At 34.0% G+C, this 17,676-nt stretch overlaps 1 protein-coding gene across 4 annotated transcripts in view; it reads left to right on the top strand.

Annotated features, from left to right (window-relative positions):
• GPC5 (glypican 5) overlaps window positions 1-17,676 on the top strand; it is a 1,751,919-nt gene that overhangs the window by 455,853 nt on the left and 1,278,390 nt on the right. For all 4 annotated transcript variants that reach the window (XR_009180619.2, XR_009180618.2, XM_071208238.1 and 1 more), the window contains exon 3: window positions 6,367-7,061. Coding sequence is in view for 2 of the 4 variants with exons in the window: in XM_071208238.1 (XP_071064339.1) it covers window positions 6,367-7,061 (695 nt within the window). In the remaining 2 variants the exon portion in view is untranslated. The remainder of the gene's footprint in view (window positions 1-6,366; window positions 7,062-17,676) is intronic.

Here is a 17,676-nt window from a genome sequence, read left to right as displayed (position 1 = left end):
GCCACAAGGGTTCCAAGATCCCACTAGACAGACAGGAGGGTGTAATCAGTTTTTCAAACATCATTCCATTGATACCAGATGATACATATCAACATAAGAGGAGGTGAGGGGTTACCAGGTGTCATCCTGCACTTTATATCCTTTGAATCTTATCAGCAGCCTGTCCCATGCTCAGAGTAGACATTTTCATATCTATTTTATTGATGCTTAGACAGATAAAATAGCTCCCTTAATAGGTACATGGAAGAACCTGGGCTAGAATCAGTGTATCCTGAGTTTGCAAGGCAAATATAGACTTTTTTCTTTTTGGCTTCCATGATCAGTAGGCTGAATATCGCCCCCCAAACATGTCAAATCCTAACCTCCAGAGCCTGTAAATGCTACCCTATGTAGAAATAAGGTTTTTGTATATGTGATTAAATTAAAGATTTTGAGATGGGAAGATTATCCTGGTCTAACTAGTTGTGCTCTAAATGCAATCACAAGTGTTCTTATAAGAGAAGGGCAGAGGGAGACTGGACACACACAGAGGAGAAAGCCATGTGAAGACAGAGGCATTGAATAGTGGCATGTCACCACAGACTAAGGAATGGCAGCAGACACTGGAAGCTAGAAGAGGAAGGGATTTTTGAGTAGAGTCTCCAGAGGGATTTCAGCACTGTTGACACCTTGATTTTGGCACGGTGATACTGATTCAGACTTCTGACCTCCAGAACCATAAGAAATAAATTTCTTTTGTTTTAAGCCATCCAATTTGTGGTAATTTATTACAGCAGCAATAGGAAAACAGTGTAAGTGTCCTCTGTAGTTGGGGAACAGTAGTGTGCTCCATGGTGCATTGCTGCCCCCTCTTTCTAAAAATTTCCCATTGACATGTCTGCTGGGAGACTCTACTACCTGCTAGTCATCCATGCTGTCATTTACCAAACTTCTGTTCATGGTTCCTTATCAACTAAACATGTTATTACCTGGCTCATGTACTTTTTCTTCACTTCTCTTCTCAATATTCTTGGCAACTTCAATAACTACTGATATATTCAGTAGTCTAGTTACCATATGTGCTCTGGATCACATCTTTTTGCTTATTTAAGGAGTTTTCTCCTACAATTCCCATCCCACTACTCAGTCATCATGTTTTCTGTCCATTAAATTATTCTTAACAGTATATGAACATCCAGTAAATTCTGTCCCCTCAAAATAATAAAAAAGAGTCCTTGGCCTTATATTCCACTCCAGCATCTGCCTCAGTTCTCTACTTCCATTATAGCAAATAATTTCAAGACAGTTGTCTACACATTGCCTGAATTTCTGTTTTCTTTTGTGTTTGTGTTCTGCTGAGACAGCTCTTGTCAAGGTTCACTAAGAACTTCTCCCTTGTCAGTTTCCATGGTCAAGTGTGATTCATCTCAGTGACTTCATGGTAGCATTTGAATGATGGATTACTTCCTCTTACTTGAATCATTTTCTTCCCCTGCTTTCTGGGATACTCTCCCAACTTTCTTTTTCCTTCACTGGCTTTTTCTCATTCTTGCTGACAAGGTTTTCCTGAATCACTGAAAATGGGAGGTCCTCAGGTTCTTTTCTCTGCCCTTTCCCCTTCTTCTCATCTTAGATGATTTTATCTGGTACCATGAATTTAGTCTCCAGGCCAGTGACTCTCAGATTTCTATCACCAGCCTCAACTATTCCTGAGAACCAAATTCATTCATCTGAGTACAGATAACTTCATTTACCTATCTAACTGACATTTCATACTTTGCATGTTGAAAATTGAACTTTTAACTGCCAGCCTCCACTACAACCAAATCTGGTGCCTCCATACTTTTCACCATCTCAGTTGCCAAGGCCAGACTTTAGTATTATCCTTCATTTATCCCTTTCCCTATACCTCTCCTCCAAACAACAGCAAGTCCTTTTTTTTTTTTCAATATATGAGCCTAAAGTGATCACTTTTTGTAACTTATACTGCACCATACCACAGTCTAATCCACCACTCCCTGTCACCCAAATTATCACCATAGCTTCTTCCCTGGGTTTCCAGCTTTTACTCTTGCTTCTGTTCCAACAGTCTGTTTTACACACAGCAGCCACTATGATCCTTTAAAATGGAAACTGTATCACATTTCTTCCATGTTTAAAATTGTCCAATGGCTTTTTCCATTTCACATGAAAGAAAATCCAAACCCCTCTGCGGTCTGTGAGACTGTGATCTTCCCCTACCTTCTTCACTGACCTCTCTTCTTTTCCTTCCTGTTTCACTAGACTCTAGTCACAAGTCTGTCTTTTGCTCTTTCAAAGTCAACAAGTTTGTTTCCAGTTCAGAACCTTATACACTAGGTTTTCTAGCTGACTCATTTTCATCAGTGAAGTCTTCCCTCAAATGTTGCCTCTCCAGACATGGTTTCCTGTTCATCTTGTCTAAAATGTCCAACCTATAAAAATTAATTTTCCAAAATTAGTTTGCTGAAATAAACCTCATAATTCTCCAAATGACCAAACATTATATGCAGTTTGAATAAATTTGGTAATTTTGAAAAAATTTTTTTGGAAATAGATTAATCAGGGAATTTTCTTTGGTTGCTTTCAATGAACTGTTTATGGAAAAATTGAACTAGAGCCATCTAAAACAGTGCCTCTCAACACTTTCTATCCTCTATTGTCATTTTTCTCTTTAGTACTTTACAAATTATAACACATATTTAACTATTTATTTGCCTTTAAGTTTTTCTCTTTTAAGTTTTAAGCTACATGAGATAGACACTTGTGTGTTCATCTTTAACTTTAAGGTCTAGAATAGGTATTTAAAAAATTTAGTTGACTGTATGGATGAATGAGTGAATGAATGTCAAAAGAAGAAATCAGATTTGCATACTTTGAAGAGGGAATGAGCAGTATGTCAATGGAAGCTGAAATGTAGAACATCACATTTCCTTGAGATACCAAAAGAGAAAATGAAGGGAGGAATTATGAGGTCATGGTGCGAAATAAAGGTTTTGTTTATTTAAGTAAAGGAGACCCATGTATTAAAGAGAGTATGAAATTAAACAAAAATCCAGAAAGAGAAAGGAGAACTGAATATGCTACTGATAAAGGATATCTATTTGTTAGTTCTATATAAAAATGGATTATATAAATTACTGAGTAAGGAACAAATAATTATTTTGTATTTCAAGATTGTATTTCTGAGTTTATTTTAAAGATTATGAAAATATTTGAATTAAAATCTTTACCTCACAATAACTATGACACATTCTTGTCTACAGTTGCTTGTCACTGCTTTTATCTGTTTTGTAAGTACTTGAGTTAAAATTCTTGTAAAATTATTAAATGGATTTTTAGAACATAAACAATTATAAAATGATCAGAACTAAATGGTAAGCAACACAATTACCAAATAAACAGGGAAGGAAAAGAAGGAGTGGAAGAGTTGAGAAAACATTTTTTCCATGCGCTTTCCGTCCTGGGAGACTACTTAATTATCAATATGGTAATCCCTGGTGATACAGACTAATATCCTGCTCTCTGTTTATTTGTATAGATGACTAATTCTTGAAGAATGATGTTATAAATCACACTGTATAACATTTAAAAGTACATCATTAAATTAATATTGCACAGAAATTTTATTATACTTTTTCCTTATAAAAACTGAGCAAATATGCAAATAACATAAGAAATAAATTCAGAATAAACATTTCCAAGCTGGAGAAATAGGTAATTATCTCTTTTATTTGAATATGCATGTCTTCTGAGTGGTCATAATGATGTCTTCTGGTAATTTAAAAAATTACTAAATGTGACACTATTAAAATTATTGGAAGGTATTTTTTTGTTTAAAAAAAGCAGAGGGAATTAAAATTCATTGTAATGCATGTGTGATAAAAGCTGGTAGAGAACTAGTTCTTAAGATAATTTGCCTATCTCCTCACCAATTTATAATTTAATGCACTAAGATACATAATTTCAGGAACAAACGATGTCTAAAGTAGCAGAGTAGTAATGAATTATCTATTGCAGTAATATAACCCATGACCTGAGAATTGCAATACACAAAAATGTAAATTCACTCTAAAAGTTTCTCTTCAGCCCAGATATATATTATAAAATCATCTGATTATTTGTGGTTGGAAGTTGGAAGGGTTTAATCTTTTTGATCTATTTCATTTCAAATTTGAGGTAAATCTGGCCTTAAATTGTAATAAACATTTCAAATTTTGTATCTTAAAAAGTTCATACATTAAAAATAATGAAAAACATGAAAAGAATCATAAGATATCTGTTCCTGTCATGCTGGAAATATTGTAAAATCTATTTCATGATCATTAACTTTTGAAGTAAACTTGTAAAATAAAAGCAATAAAAATCCTATAAGTATTAAATTTCTTCCATTGTAAAAAGCCAGCAATATATGAATCATAACTGATTTTGCAATTTGTCAAATTTAACTTTAAATAGATATCATCTGATTGCAATTCCACCAGTTTTATTTAAATTTAAATCCTTGATTTTATTGTCAGTAATCATTTGTATGTATAATAAAGGCATTTAAAGGGAATGTGGTGTGGAAAATGTCAGTACGTTAATGTTGAAACCAGAAATGAATGCAAATAAACCTCATGCACTTCAACTTCACCTGCACTAATAATTTTATGTATATATATATATGCTTTTTTTCATAAAACTGGGAAGAATTGTGTTTTTTTGAACACTAATTAGATTACAGCTTTTAATCCAACCTACTCTCTTAGGAATTAAAAGGCAATTTTGAATTTATTCTGCCTTGATAGCTGTATTAGTTGGGGTTCTCTAGGGAAACAGAACTGACAGGAGATATCTAAATTTGTCAAGGTTCTCTAGGGAAACAAACCAACAGGAGATATCTGTAAATAGTATGAGATTTTAAAAAATTGTCTCACATGACCATGAGGATGCACAAGTCCAAATTCCATAGGCAGGATGCAAGCCAGGGACTCTGATGAAGGTCCTTATGAGTTCCCCAGGAGATGCTGGCTGCCTGAAGTTGAGAATGCTGAAATTCTGGATGCTGAAATGACTACTCCTTTTAAGATCTTCAGACTCATTAGCTGAGATGTCACGCATTATGACAGTAGTCTCCTCAGTTGATTATAAATACAACAAGCCATATATGCAATCAAATCACTGATGACTAAAGTCCATGAAATGCCTTTGTGTTAAATTAGCACCGTGTTTACTTGACCAAACAAATGGCACCAACCTGGCCAAGTTTTCACATTAGCTTAACCATTACAATAGCCTGGATCTCATAGCACTGGGAAGAAAAACTTATTGAAATTATCAGTTTAAAACAATGAAAAGAGTACTTCTTTTTTACTCTATTATTTAATTTCCTTAAGCAAGCTTGGCAAATGTTTATTTTCAAGGTATGTCACAATTTTTTAATTGAATATAAAGTTATTATCTGTATAGCTTGGGTGAGAATAATTTTTAATCTATTAAAATTATAATGAAAGGAACAATATAATTTCTTTTTAATAATTAACTAGCTAGATATGGCTAATTATTCAGTATCCAATATATATTGGATTTCTATATGCTGATTTTATATGTAGATTATTGCTTTTCAGAACAGCAAAATATTTTGTTCATTTGACAACTACTTAGTAAATATGGTTGGAGATGAGAGTGATCATTTTGCAAATCCAGAGTTAATAAAGAAAATATGTTTTAGTAAATTCAACCTCTGACTTTACTAACTTTTTATACAAGATATTTGAAATATCCTATTGATTGGCTTCTGAATTGTTCAGATTCTGATCAATGTTTAAAGTTGTAAAATTAAAATTTTATGAAGCCATTAGAACCATAAATCCACAAAAGTATGCTTATCCTTAAATTTTAAAGAGCCAAATGTATATAGAACAATTTTTTACAGTTTTTCTCATGACTGGATTTAAGAAATGTTTATGATCATAAATATATGCATACATACATACCTAACATATGTTTAGGTAATTCAATTAACTGGAATATGTCATTATAGATTTAACTGGACTATGTCAATATAGGTAGAAAGCAAAAAAATATTATATTGTCACAAATTAATAAGATAATGGAAAACCAACAAAATAAGTTGGTTTTAAAACCATAATGCTTTTTAGAAGACTTTGATTCTAGGAAATACATCTCTATAAAACTTGTGTGTAGTAGCCATTGTTAGCCTGCCATTATCTCTAGAGAGCTAAGTTGGTTTTGTAGGCTGAAAGTTGCCATTTTAGAGCTTTGGTTTAGTGTTTGAATCAGGCTTATTTAATGTTTGGAACAGAGAGAATGAATAGTATTAAGGTGAATACTAAGCCTTATCCTTTACCTCTCTTTTTGTTACAGAGACCCTTGAAACTCTCATCAGACAAGCAGAAAATTATACAAGTATACTTTTTTGCAACACCTACAGGAACATGGCCTTAGAGGCTGCTGTTTCAGTTCAGGGGTTCTTCACTGAGGTAGGGCTCTTTTTATTTGGGGCAGATGTTAATCCTGAAGAGTTCGTGAACAGATTCTTTGACAGTCTTTTTCCTCTGGTCTACAACCATCTCATTAATCCTGCTCTGACTGACAGTTCCCTGGAATATTTGGAATGCATCCGAATGGCTCGCCAGGACATTAACCCATTCGGTAATATTCCCAGAAGGGTAATGGGGCAGATGGGGAGGTCGCTGTTGCCCAGCCGCACATTTCTGCAGGCTCTCAATCTAGGCATTGAAGTAATCAATACAACAGACCATCTGCAGTTCTCCAAAGAGTGTGACAGAGCCCTCCTGAGGATGCAGTACTGCCCTCACTGCCAGGGCCTGACTCTCAGTAAGCCTTGTATGGGGTACTGTCTCAACGTTGTTAGAGGCTGCTTGGCACACGTGGCAGAGCTTAATCCACACTGGCATGCGTATATCCGATCCCTGGAGGAGTTGTCAGATGCCATGCATGGAACATACGACGTTGAACATGTGCTCCTGAACTTCCACTTGCTTGTTAACGACGCTGTGATGGAAGCTCACCTCAATGGAAAGAAATTATTGGAACAGGTAGGCAGCCACTCCATGATTCCTGTAGAATTAATTAGAATTTAGAACTCAAAGTTTAGTCATAATATATGTGGAGTTTTTGGTTATCAGCTACATGATTAACAATTTCAAATGCTTTATATAATTTTAAATTATGAAGGCTTAACAAATTTATACTTAGGAAACAGTAGAAAAGTGCATGAATTGTCATATTTAGTTCAAGATAGATTTTTTTTTATATCTTACATCAAAATTTTGGTTAGCTAAAAATTTTCCTTACCACTTTCTCCCCTAAATTAAACTTTCTTATAAGGATTAATTCTGAGTCTTGGAAAGGGCTCAGGCTTAAAAGCAGGACCAGCATGCATATGAATCTGCAGTCTGCCAATAATTAAGCTACTTGAAATTAGATGAATGATTTAGTATCTTTGAGCCTCGACTTCCTTATTGATAAAAAAGAAACATAACTTTGGAGCATTCTTTTTTGTGAAGATAGGCAATATATATGCAAACTACCTAGCATGGTGCTTGGTACTCAAAAAATGGATATTGTTGGAATTTCAAAGATATTCACCTTTAAAATACAGTAGGTCAGTTACATATCCATTAAATTAAGACTTCATAGTTTGGTGTCCAGAAGTCATTTTCAGAGACTCTCCAGAATCTGTCTCAGTGATGGTATTACGAGTTTTAAAAATGTGGTATATACAGTGATATGGTATTTTATTTCAAGAAGACTTTAAGAACTTTTTGAAACACAATCATAAAATCAAAGGACATGAGAATTTTCTATTTCCCCCACATTCCATAAAGAGCCATTTTAAAAAATACTTTGAGTCTGTTAGTAAGGGTTCTTTCTCATGTTCCTTACAGTGAAATAAAGCATGCTACTGATGTTTACACTACATCTTATCTCCTGAAATAAAATTACACCCCTCTCTTATTTTCTCAGTGCTCACAGTATAATCATCCGATCCTAGCACTGATTCATTGCGTTAATAAACATCATCATCATTAGCTATACAGTCAGTCCTTTAATTAAGTTATGATAGAAATTGGTTCTGAAAATAATTATGTACAACCACCTCCTCCACTTGTCTTCCTAATTTTTAGGGTCCTTTTAGGGCCAACGTGAACCCATATAGTGCCTCTATGTAAATTAGAAATGGCACTCTCTTCAGGTAGATGCAGCACCATGGTTTGACTTGGTGACTTAGTTTAAGCTGGATTTCAGCCCATACCCCTACTTCCATTCAGCTTGGTGTCCTAATAACAATGAACATGCTTATCTAAACTTATGCAATCCTCCTGGGTTTTTTGCCCTCTCTCATCCCTTTAGAAAAATCAGACTTAATCCAGAACTTCTAGAATTTATAAGTCAATTCAAAATTAGCTATAAAGACACATAAGATTTCAAGTGTTTCATATTTATGAAGAATAAGCAATTATATCTAGAAAACAAAATGTCAATGTTGTGATATCAAGTGTCTAAAAGTGGGAAAATGGGCACAAGAAATCTGAGACCAAGTCCAGATTATATAATTAATCTAGGCATGCCATTTAGTGTCTAAGTGTCAGATCTTTCTAATGCATATAAGAAAAAAGATTTGTCATACATTTTGAAGACCTGGAGAACATTTTGGATCCTTAAAATCTATCATGCAGAAAGTTATCTATTTTTTCTTCCTCTTTCAAGGACTAAACTAAACACAGCTTTTATTTAGAGACTAGAGAGACATGATTTTAAATCTTGACTTTGCTGTTTATTAGCCCAGTGGATTGGAAAAGCTATTCACACTCTCTGAGCCTGTTTTGTCTTGAGAAAGAGGAAGGGAGTATAGATTTAAATGGGATAATGTTGTTAAGAGCCTGATATTGTTAGGCACTAGGTATCTGAGGACCTTCTCTAATTTCTTTCCCTCTTCTAAGGCCGCCCTGAGCAAACCTTAGTGAAACAGAATTCATTAGTGTCCCATGGGATTAGAGTAATTATCTATCTGTGTTTTATAAATACGTTTACACAGAATCTTCATCTATGAAACTCCTTGGTATATTTTTAAAGAGAACTTTCTTTTTGAGCTTATATTATGCATTTATGTAATCAGTAGTCTTATGACTGTTTTGAGAAATATCACATACATTGTGGATTCTCTTCTACATAAACAACTGAGATTCTCTTTTTTTTTACCAATGGGACAGAAGAAGTGATCTCTGATATCTAGTACTTCCAAATTTAGTTCTCAAAAAATGCACAATCAATTTCAAGAAGGCTATGGAGATTTCTGATGCATTATATTTATGTGGGATGAATTTTTTTTTCTTCTCTTTTGAGGTACTGGGGCTGAGGATTGAACCCACGACTTAGTATGTGGGAAGCTGGTCTTCAACCATTGAGTCACATTGCTTCTCTGAATTGGTCCCTTCATTTGTTTGCTTGTTGTCTGTTTTTGCTTTTAAGAGGCACCGGCGACCGAATTTGGGCCCTCCCATGTGGAAAGCAGGCACTCATCTGCTTGAGCCACATCTGCTTCCCTGTTGGATGAATTTGAATAACAAAAGATTTAACACTCTTCTTAGTTTCTTGAGGAAATCGTGTCTTATATTTGATAAACTTTTAAAGAAGCAAAATCTAATTTATAAGAGAATACTTTAAAATTTTATAATTATTCTGAATTTTATTTAATACAAAACTTAATTTTATAAAACAGAAGCTGATAGCCAATAAGGTAGGGGATGAAAGTACAAGTCCTAATGTCTGAATGCCTGAGTTTCACATCTATCTCTACCACTGACCAGCTGTGGCATTGGGCATATTACATAATCTCTTTCTGTATCACTTTTCTCTTCTCTGAAAAGGGATAAAACAATCCCTACATTGCAGGGTCCTTTTGAGAATAAAATAAGATTTTATGCATAGATTAGTTCTGGTACCACGTCAAATCCTATCAATTATTTTCACCTTATAATTATTTATGATTAGTTCATTGATCTCTCTGGTATTTTGGGAGCCCACACAGTATATACATTTTTTTCTTAATGTAATATAGAGTTCAAGAAAATATTTAAAAAGATAATTTAATATAAGCAAATAATTGTAAATATTCCTTGAGTGGGGGGGAAACCTGGCATTTTCGGAAATCATTATGTATTCCCTACTATGTTTAAATACTAATGAATATATATCATATCCTCTTAAGAAATAATTGTTTTCATTTTCAAAGGAAAGCCTGATATTTTCTTGAAATTCTATTAGCTATAAATTGCATTCAGTATGTTGTTTATTAATATAATTCAGCCCTCTAATCAAAGCAAAAGAATGCAGAAGCTAGGTTATTAATAATTTCAATGCTTCAGCATCTCCTGACTAGAACAAATATTACAGGAAACTCAGCTGAAAATAGATTCTATAGAATTTGAGAAACAAATTTTTTTTTAAATTTGTGATGGGATCAGAAGCATAATTTCCAACATGAAAAGTCCCACTTTATTTTTTGTTACAGATAATCAGTTTTTCATATCTTTTACTATTAGGAGAGATTTAGCTAGTTGCATCCAAATTACTTTAGAATAGTTATATAATTCATTTCATAAACCCTACCAAAATTAAGTGTTAAGGTGAGTTTCACACATGAATGTACCCTAGACTAGGCTCTCAAGAAGATTGAAAATGTATCACTTTCTCTATGTGCACCCACATTTATCTGAATCTGCAGAAAGAAAGCATCTTAAATTTGCTACATGTTTTTAGTGTCTCAATTTTACCTTTATACATAAATTGAAAAGGAAAATTAAAATAGTAGCATAATTTACTTAGAGAAAGTACTAGTTTTGTCCTATTTCTTCATTAAGATGGTATATGTTGGCGGCGGACTTGGCCCAGTGGTTAGGCGTCCATCTACCACAAGGGAGGTCCGTGGTTCAAACCCCAGGCCTCCTTGACCCATGTGGAGCTGGCCCATGCGCAGTGCTGATGCGCACAAGGAGTGCCGTGCCATGCAGGGGTGTCCCCCGCGTAGGAGTGCACCCCGGAAGGAGAGCTGCCCAGCGCGAAAGAAAGTGCAGCCTGCCCAGGAATGGTGCCGCACACACGGAGAGCCGACACAAGATGATGCAACAAAGAGAAACACAGATTCCCATGCCACTGACAACAGAAGCGGACAAAGAAGATGCAGCAAAATAGACACAGAGAACAGACAACCGGGTCTGCGGGGGAAGTAGAGAGAAATAATTAAAAATAAATAAAATCTAAAAAAAAACATTTATTGAAAAAATAGATGGTATATGTTTCCCTAAAATACACTGTGCTATGAAGTTTTGTGTAATAAAATAAATAGGGGCTGTATACAAGTAGGGTTGGGCTAAACACTCTAAACTTTAGCCTCAAAAGTAGCCTACTTAAAATATAATGTCACCACAGTTTTAAATGTCTTAAATTCTTAATAGAAAAATTCTGCAGTAAATATAGCACTGGAACTTGACAAGAGTTACAGGGTTTGTTGGGTGGCAATGAGGGTAGTGCAGGGTGGGTATGTTAAATTATGAAGAGGTGGCAGAGTACATAAATATTGTGAGGGGAAATAGAATAATTCTAGAATTATATAAAGGCTAATGTACCCTCTCCCTAGAAGAATGACACACATGGACAAAATATTGCATAGAGATTTCACAACAACTCTGATGTCCCAAGCATGAGGGTCAGGAAAGGCCCCTAGGTTAAAGGAAGAATACCATCATTCTTAGGATGAAATGTTATGATTCTGGAGGTGGTTCCTAGAGTGTTTGAGAAGGAAGATGTAAAAATGATTGTGCTTATATTGAAATTAATTTTTGATATGCAGATTGTGTTCTTTGACCATGATGCTGATTGGCATATATAAATTTTAGACCTATAACAGATTGGAATTAATCAAATAAATAGAATCTTGAGAGTTTTCCATGTCTCATAGTATACTAAAAACTGAGATGACATCTCAGAAACACACATTTTTTTAAGGAGTATTCATTCATATATATCCTTGTACTTGGCTGCTAAAGAATAAAAAACCGTGAACAAATGTTATAAATTTGCTACTTCGTGGATAAAATCTGTGGTTGTTTATCAAAACTTAAGTGAAAATAGATTCATAATGTGCTTGAAGATATTATCTGTGTCTAACTGTTATGGTGGGTTAATGCTGAAGTTGCCATCAGCGTGTAGCTCAAATTAACTTTCTCTTCTGAGAAATAAGACTATAAACTTGACAAGAGAAAGACAAAAGCATAAGAGTTTTATTAGTAACAATTGAAAGAAGAACATAGAGGCAAAATAAAAGGCACCTCAGAAAAATCCAATCAAAGAAGGCTGGCTGAAATAGAATAGTTGATACATTAATAAAGGAGAAAAGGAAGATTCATTAGTTTATAAGAAGGTCTTCCAGTTCAACTCACCAGTCTATATAGCAATCACTTTAAGTTTGTCATATTTAAAATTATAAAATTTTACTTTGTTGGTTTTGCCTCATTCTGTAATCGATATCCATGAAATGGTGATTGGGCTACAACAGAAGGCTTGTTAAGATATTGTCAATTCTAGAGATAAAAAAATAATTTAGAATTTAACATCAAAGTTTAAAAAATTCTATTCTGCTGAGGAAAATCAGGCTCGCCATCAAAAACACTGAAAAGCACTGGAAAGCCTATAAAGAAGTCAAGTGGAGGAAACTTTACATGGCAGAACAAAAAATGTTTTCTTTCAAATTGTATTTTGTTTTTTAATTTTTTTGTTTAATTTCATAATTTTTACTTAAAATTAAGGTAACATAAGTTGGGGTCTTATAATAAATAATGTTTATTACACAGCCACTTTACTAATTGCATTGATATATGTAGTCCTTAGTCTAATCTAACCAACATTCTTTTGTTATTTTAAAAATATATCATCAATTACTTCTACTAGCACTTATTGACCACCAACTTTAGGTTAGGCATCTGGTAAGTAAAGAAAATACAGAAATAATACATAACTCTTTTAGTCAAGGATCTTATTTATTTGGGCTAAGTATATTATGTATAGTGAAAAATGTATGCTTAAAAGACAATGAGAGCACATTCATGTTCGTGGAAGTTTCATTTGTTCAAAAATTCATTCAATAACCTTTATTGGTGCCTGTTATATGCCAGGCACTGTTCTAGATGTTGAAGGCATTGCATGTCATAAAACAGACAATGATTCCTGTCCTCATAAATCATTCTTTCTAGAAAGGGGACAGATGGAATAAATTATAGAAATAAATTGTTACAGAGTCTATTAGAAGTGATAAATGTATGGAGACAAAATGGTGATGTGGTTGGTATATGATGTGTGTGTGCAGATTTTTAAACGGTGTGTGTGCATATTTTTAAATATTGAGAATATAACATCTGAACAAAGCCTTAAACAAGATGAGGAAGTAAACCATGCAGTTATCTGGGGGTAGGGCATTCCAGGCAGAAGGGCTCAAGATACTGGAATATGCCTGAGATGTTTCAGAAAAAGTAAGTAATCCTGTTTTATTTGGCTATTTTAACACTACAAGAGTGAGGAAACTGAGTCACTCACCTATCTGTGATAGGTATAACATGTTGATATGCTAAACAAATAAGGATATTCAAGAGTTACAGTTGCTGTGCACTTCAAAGAGCTGAATCCAATTACTTAATTTTCCTTGTCTTTTCAATTCTTGAAAAAAAATCATGAGGACAGGAACTCAAAAGTCATATTTTAAGGACTAACATCAATATATAACACAATTTGTTATTTCCCCATTAAAATGCTATTATGGGAATTTTTTTTGCTATGTATGAAGTCTGCATAGTCACATCATTTCATTGGTCTGGAAGTCCATTAGTTGTTTTCTTATGCAATTATATCAATACATTACTTTATGTAAAAATTGTATTCTTAGTGTCTCCCTCATAGTAGGGCACTCTATCTTTATCACTGCTGAATTCCTTAGCCTAGAAGAGTGTGTGGTATGGTAGTTGACTAAAAAAAAATTTTTTAAAGAAATCAATATATGAATAGTTAACCCTTTTCCTAAAATAAGCAACTATTAGCACTGTCTTCAATAGAAATACCCTTTGACTATATATTAAGGCACTACCCAAGGAAAATTACCCATTTTTCCTACAGTTTTCTGATTATTTTATGAAATAATATTTTGAACTAAATTTCCTATATATATATCTAAATATCTTGCTTTATTACTATTTTTATGTTCATTGTTTATGAAAATATATATTTAGAAATATATTTAGTTAAAGAAGAAGGAAGATGAGATTTGCATTTTTGCTAGAAAAATTTCAAAAGTTCTAAAACATATTTATTATAAGAATATTTCTAAGGGCTAAATTCTCTGTAAAAGCGCTATTATTGGTACTAGGCTTCAAGAATATGGAGTTTTGATATGGTTCAGACACCCTGCCTGGACCCTAAAACCAAACTATACAATCTCTTTTGTTGTTGTTGCATCCTACTGGGCTTGAACCATCAGTCAATATGTAGAGATATCCTCAATAAAAATTTGAAAGTGAATGAAGATGTTAAGCTGCAGATCTTGTGTTCTGTAATAATCACCTGGTTATTTAAAGGCAGTACTTAAATAGTTATGCAAAACTGGAAAAAAAAGTTATCAAAGGATTGACATTTCAGCTAGTATTTCTTCTGAGAACTTATTTTAAAATACAGAACAAAAGTGTGAAAAAGAAGAACTATTTGAAGTATAGACATTATTAAAGAACAGGGGTCAGATAAAATCATTTCTAAAGCTTATTTCAGATCTAAAATTCTTTGAATCTGCAACAGTAGGGCAACATTATTTTGTGCTAAAGTCTCTGCACACCTCTGAACTCCTAACTGGCTGTACCTAGTTATTCATGGCTTCTTTTAAGGTCATAAAAATAGTAAAATGAGGAATCCAAAGGTGACATTGTCTCACAGATCTACAATGGTAACCAAATTCAATTGCTGTAAGTTAAGCAGATGAAATACAATCAATACATTTAGTTAGAATTGACATTTAGTTTAACAGTATTTATTTTACACACTTTAATTTCTGTAGTTCAGAAGGCAAGTCTGTTTTTACCTGGAGAGATAGGTAACAGTGAAAGTTTGGCTCAGTAAGTAGAAGTCACTTTGATATATTCAAAGTCATCAATTTGATAAGGTGACACATCAAAAGTAGTGTAGGTTTCAAGGACTTTTCCATTACTTACTGAAATTTGGTAATAAGATTTTTAACCACCCTTGTTTTAAGGCTGGTAAAAGGTTTAAATTGGGGAACTATAGGGCAAACTGATTCCTCATTCCCTTGTCTAGAAGATAGAGTTTAAATCTGTCACACCTACCCCTCCCTCAGAGTTCTTGAAAAGAGAAGGCCATGGGGGCTGGGTAAGTCAAAGAGTTCAGGAAAATCTTTTTCCCTTTCCCAATAGTTTCTATATCCAGATTTCTATATGACCTTTCCATCCTGCTTAGCCTAATTTGGGCTCCAGGAATATTCATTCACATATATAACTGGATATTTAATTTTTAACAGTTTGAGTAGAATTCTTTTAGGAATTTTCATTTATCAATTTGATATTACCATCCTGATGTATGAAGATCTTTTCTAAATCATAATTAAAACAAATAAAACAATTGTAATATATTCAAGAACCTAGAAGTCAATATGCTTTTAAGATTATTCAGTTTTAGAATTTTAGTTAAGAAAAAAGGTTTTAAGCCTCCTGCAAAGGAAGGAAAAAGAACAATTATGGCATAAACTGTAATGGTTTCAGTTTTATTTAGCTTGGTTATAATCTCCCTAGATTTGTTGAATACTAATTAAATAAATTAACATTATACATATTAAATCTTTAAGACAATGAAAGTTGCAAGTTTATTTCTAATGAAATCAAGTTAAAGGAAGAAATGTAGGTCTGCCATCTCTTAAATGGATAAAGTCAATTTTATTGGTTCCTAATTGTAACTGAATAAGCTTACTTAAAGGTAAAATATCTGGTCTGTGTGGTTGTGGTTAATTATAAGGAAGTTTGTGAAAGCATCCTATAAACTGAAGCATTTAAATGGCTAATTCTGTGAAGTCATTATTAATTAGAAATCTAAGTTGACATTAATATAAAAAAGTAACTTCATAACAGAAGAACTTGTTGGAGGCCAACTCAATCTGCATTTGCAAGTGGTGGTAAGGATAGATAATCCCTGATTTCATTGGAAATCTCCAGTTTTCATAAAATAGTTGAGAAAGTTGTTTTTCCTGTACTGCTAAAGTAAAATACTTTTAATTAACACCATCATAGAAGTAAAAAGCAAGTACTAAAAAGTTAAGTTCATTTTGATATGTTATACATTGCATTGGAAGAGTTTAGAAAGTGTATAAAGATTAAGAGATAGAGTTCAGTATTGTCAAACTCTCTTGTGTATTCAAGCCAGGCCCAAATACCCTGCATGGTGCTCTTCATTTGCGTTATTGGCTAGGTTGGTCACTGACTCCCAAAACAATACAAGTATATACTACATCTCTGAACATGCTCCTCAAGTAGATGGAGAGTGTGTTGCTATTTCAGACTCTTGCAGCAGCTGGCAATGGCCAGATATGGCCAGGTGTACAGTCGACACTGCCTCCAGACTGGCTCTGTTTCATAGTGTTTGAGGGCGCTGTGCACCAGGCTGGTAAAAGACTGGAGCATACCTTCCTTACTTCTCTCTAGGGTTAGCAGAGCTGCAGCATGCTGGCTGTGTGAAGGGCATACTAAGTGGAGCAATGATTATCAGAGTAGTGAGTGGAACTTAAACAAACACAGTTGGCATTATGGCCTCCTCCCATGGAGAGAAAACATGGATGGTATTGCAAACCTGGGGCTTAGATTAATTAATTGCAGCTCAAAGAGGAACTTGTGCATTGATTAGTATTAAGTACTGTACCTATATGCCTGATGATTATGATGATATCTTTTTTATTCTAGATCATATGTAGAGGGATATTGAACATGGTAAAAGTCCTGGTAAATTCATTTTCTAAGTAGTTAATGAACATGCCTATTAGACAAAAGAATGGCTCTCTTAAGTACTGTCTTTATTTTGCTTGCCATATGCTCATCTTGTGATTGCCTATATTGTCTTTGTGACAATTGTCTTTGTGTTTCCTTTTATACCTTTCCTAGCTGTCCTAAGGATTACCACTGCTGTGGGAACTGGTGTTGGCAGTTTATACCCAAACCCAGCAGGTCTACCACATTCGCTCCTTAGAGTTAACAAACAGTATAAAAGAACTCAAAGCATAATGCTGTTTCCCATCAGCTTTGGTAGGATGTACCTCTGAAAGCACCTGGCTTTGCTTACTCCTGTGATCCAGTATGTCATGGCTGGTCCCTTTTTGGGTCTGCTCACCTCAGTCCTCTTTATCTTTTTAGTGGGACCATGTATCTAAAATTCTAATAAGTTTATTTCTTACAAAATCAATGCCTTATTAGTCATGCAGGGATTTCATCCAGTTCTGTCCGGAATGCTGGACCCATCTTCCCTCAATAGAATAGCCAGAGAGGTTTAAACCCTATCAGGCAGCAGGAAGTAACTAAAGAACAAGGACCATCGCCCTTCAGTTTCCCTCTAAATACA

The sequence above is a fragment of the Dasypus novemcinctus genome, chromosome 15 (assembly GCF_030445035.2).
Source record: "Dasypus novemcinctus isolate mDasNov1 chromosome 15, mDasNov1.1.hap2, whole genome shotgun sequence".
Classification (NCBI taxonomy): domain Eukaryota; kingdom Metazoa; phylum Chordata; class Mammalia; order Cingulata; family Dasypodidae; genus Dasypus; species Dasypus novemcinctus.
Note: the sequence above shows the minus strand (reverse complement) of the source record. Positions and strands in the feature narration are given on the sequence as shown.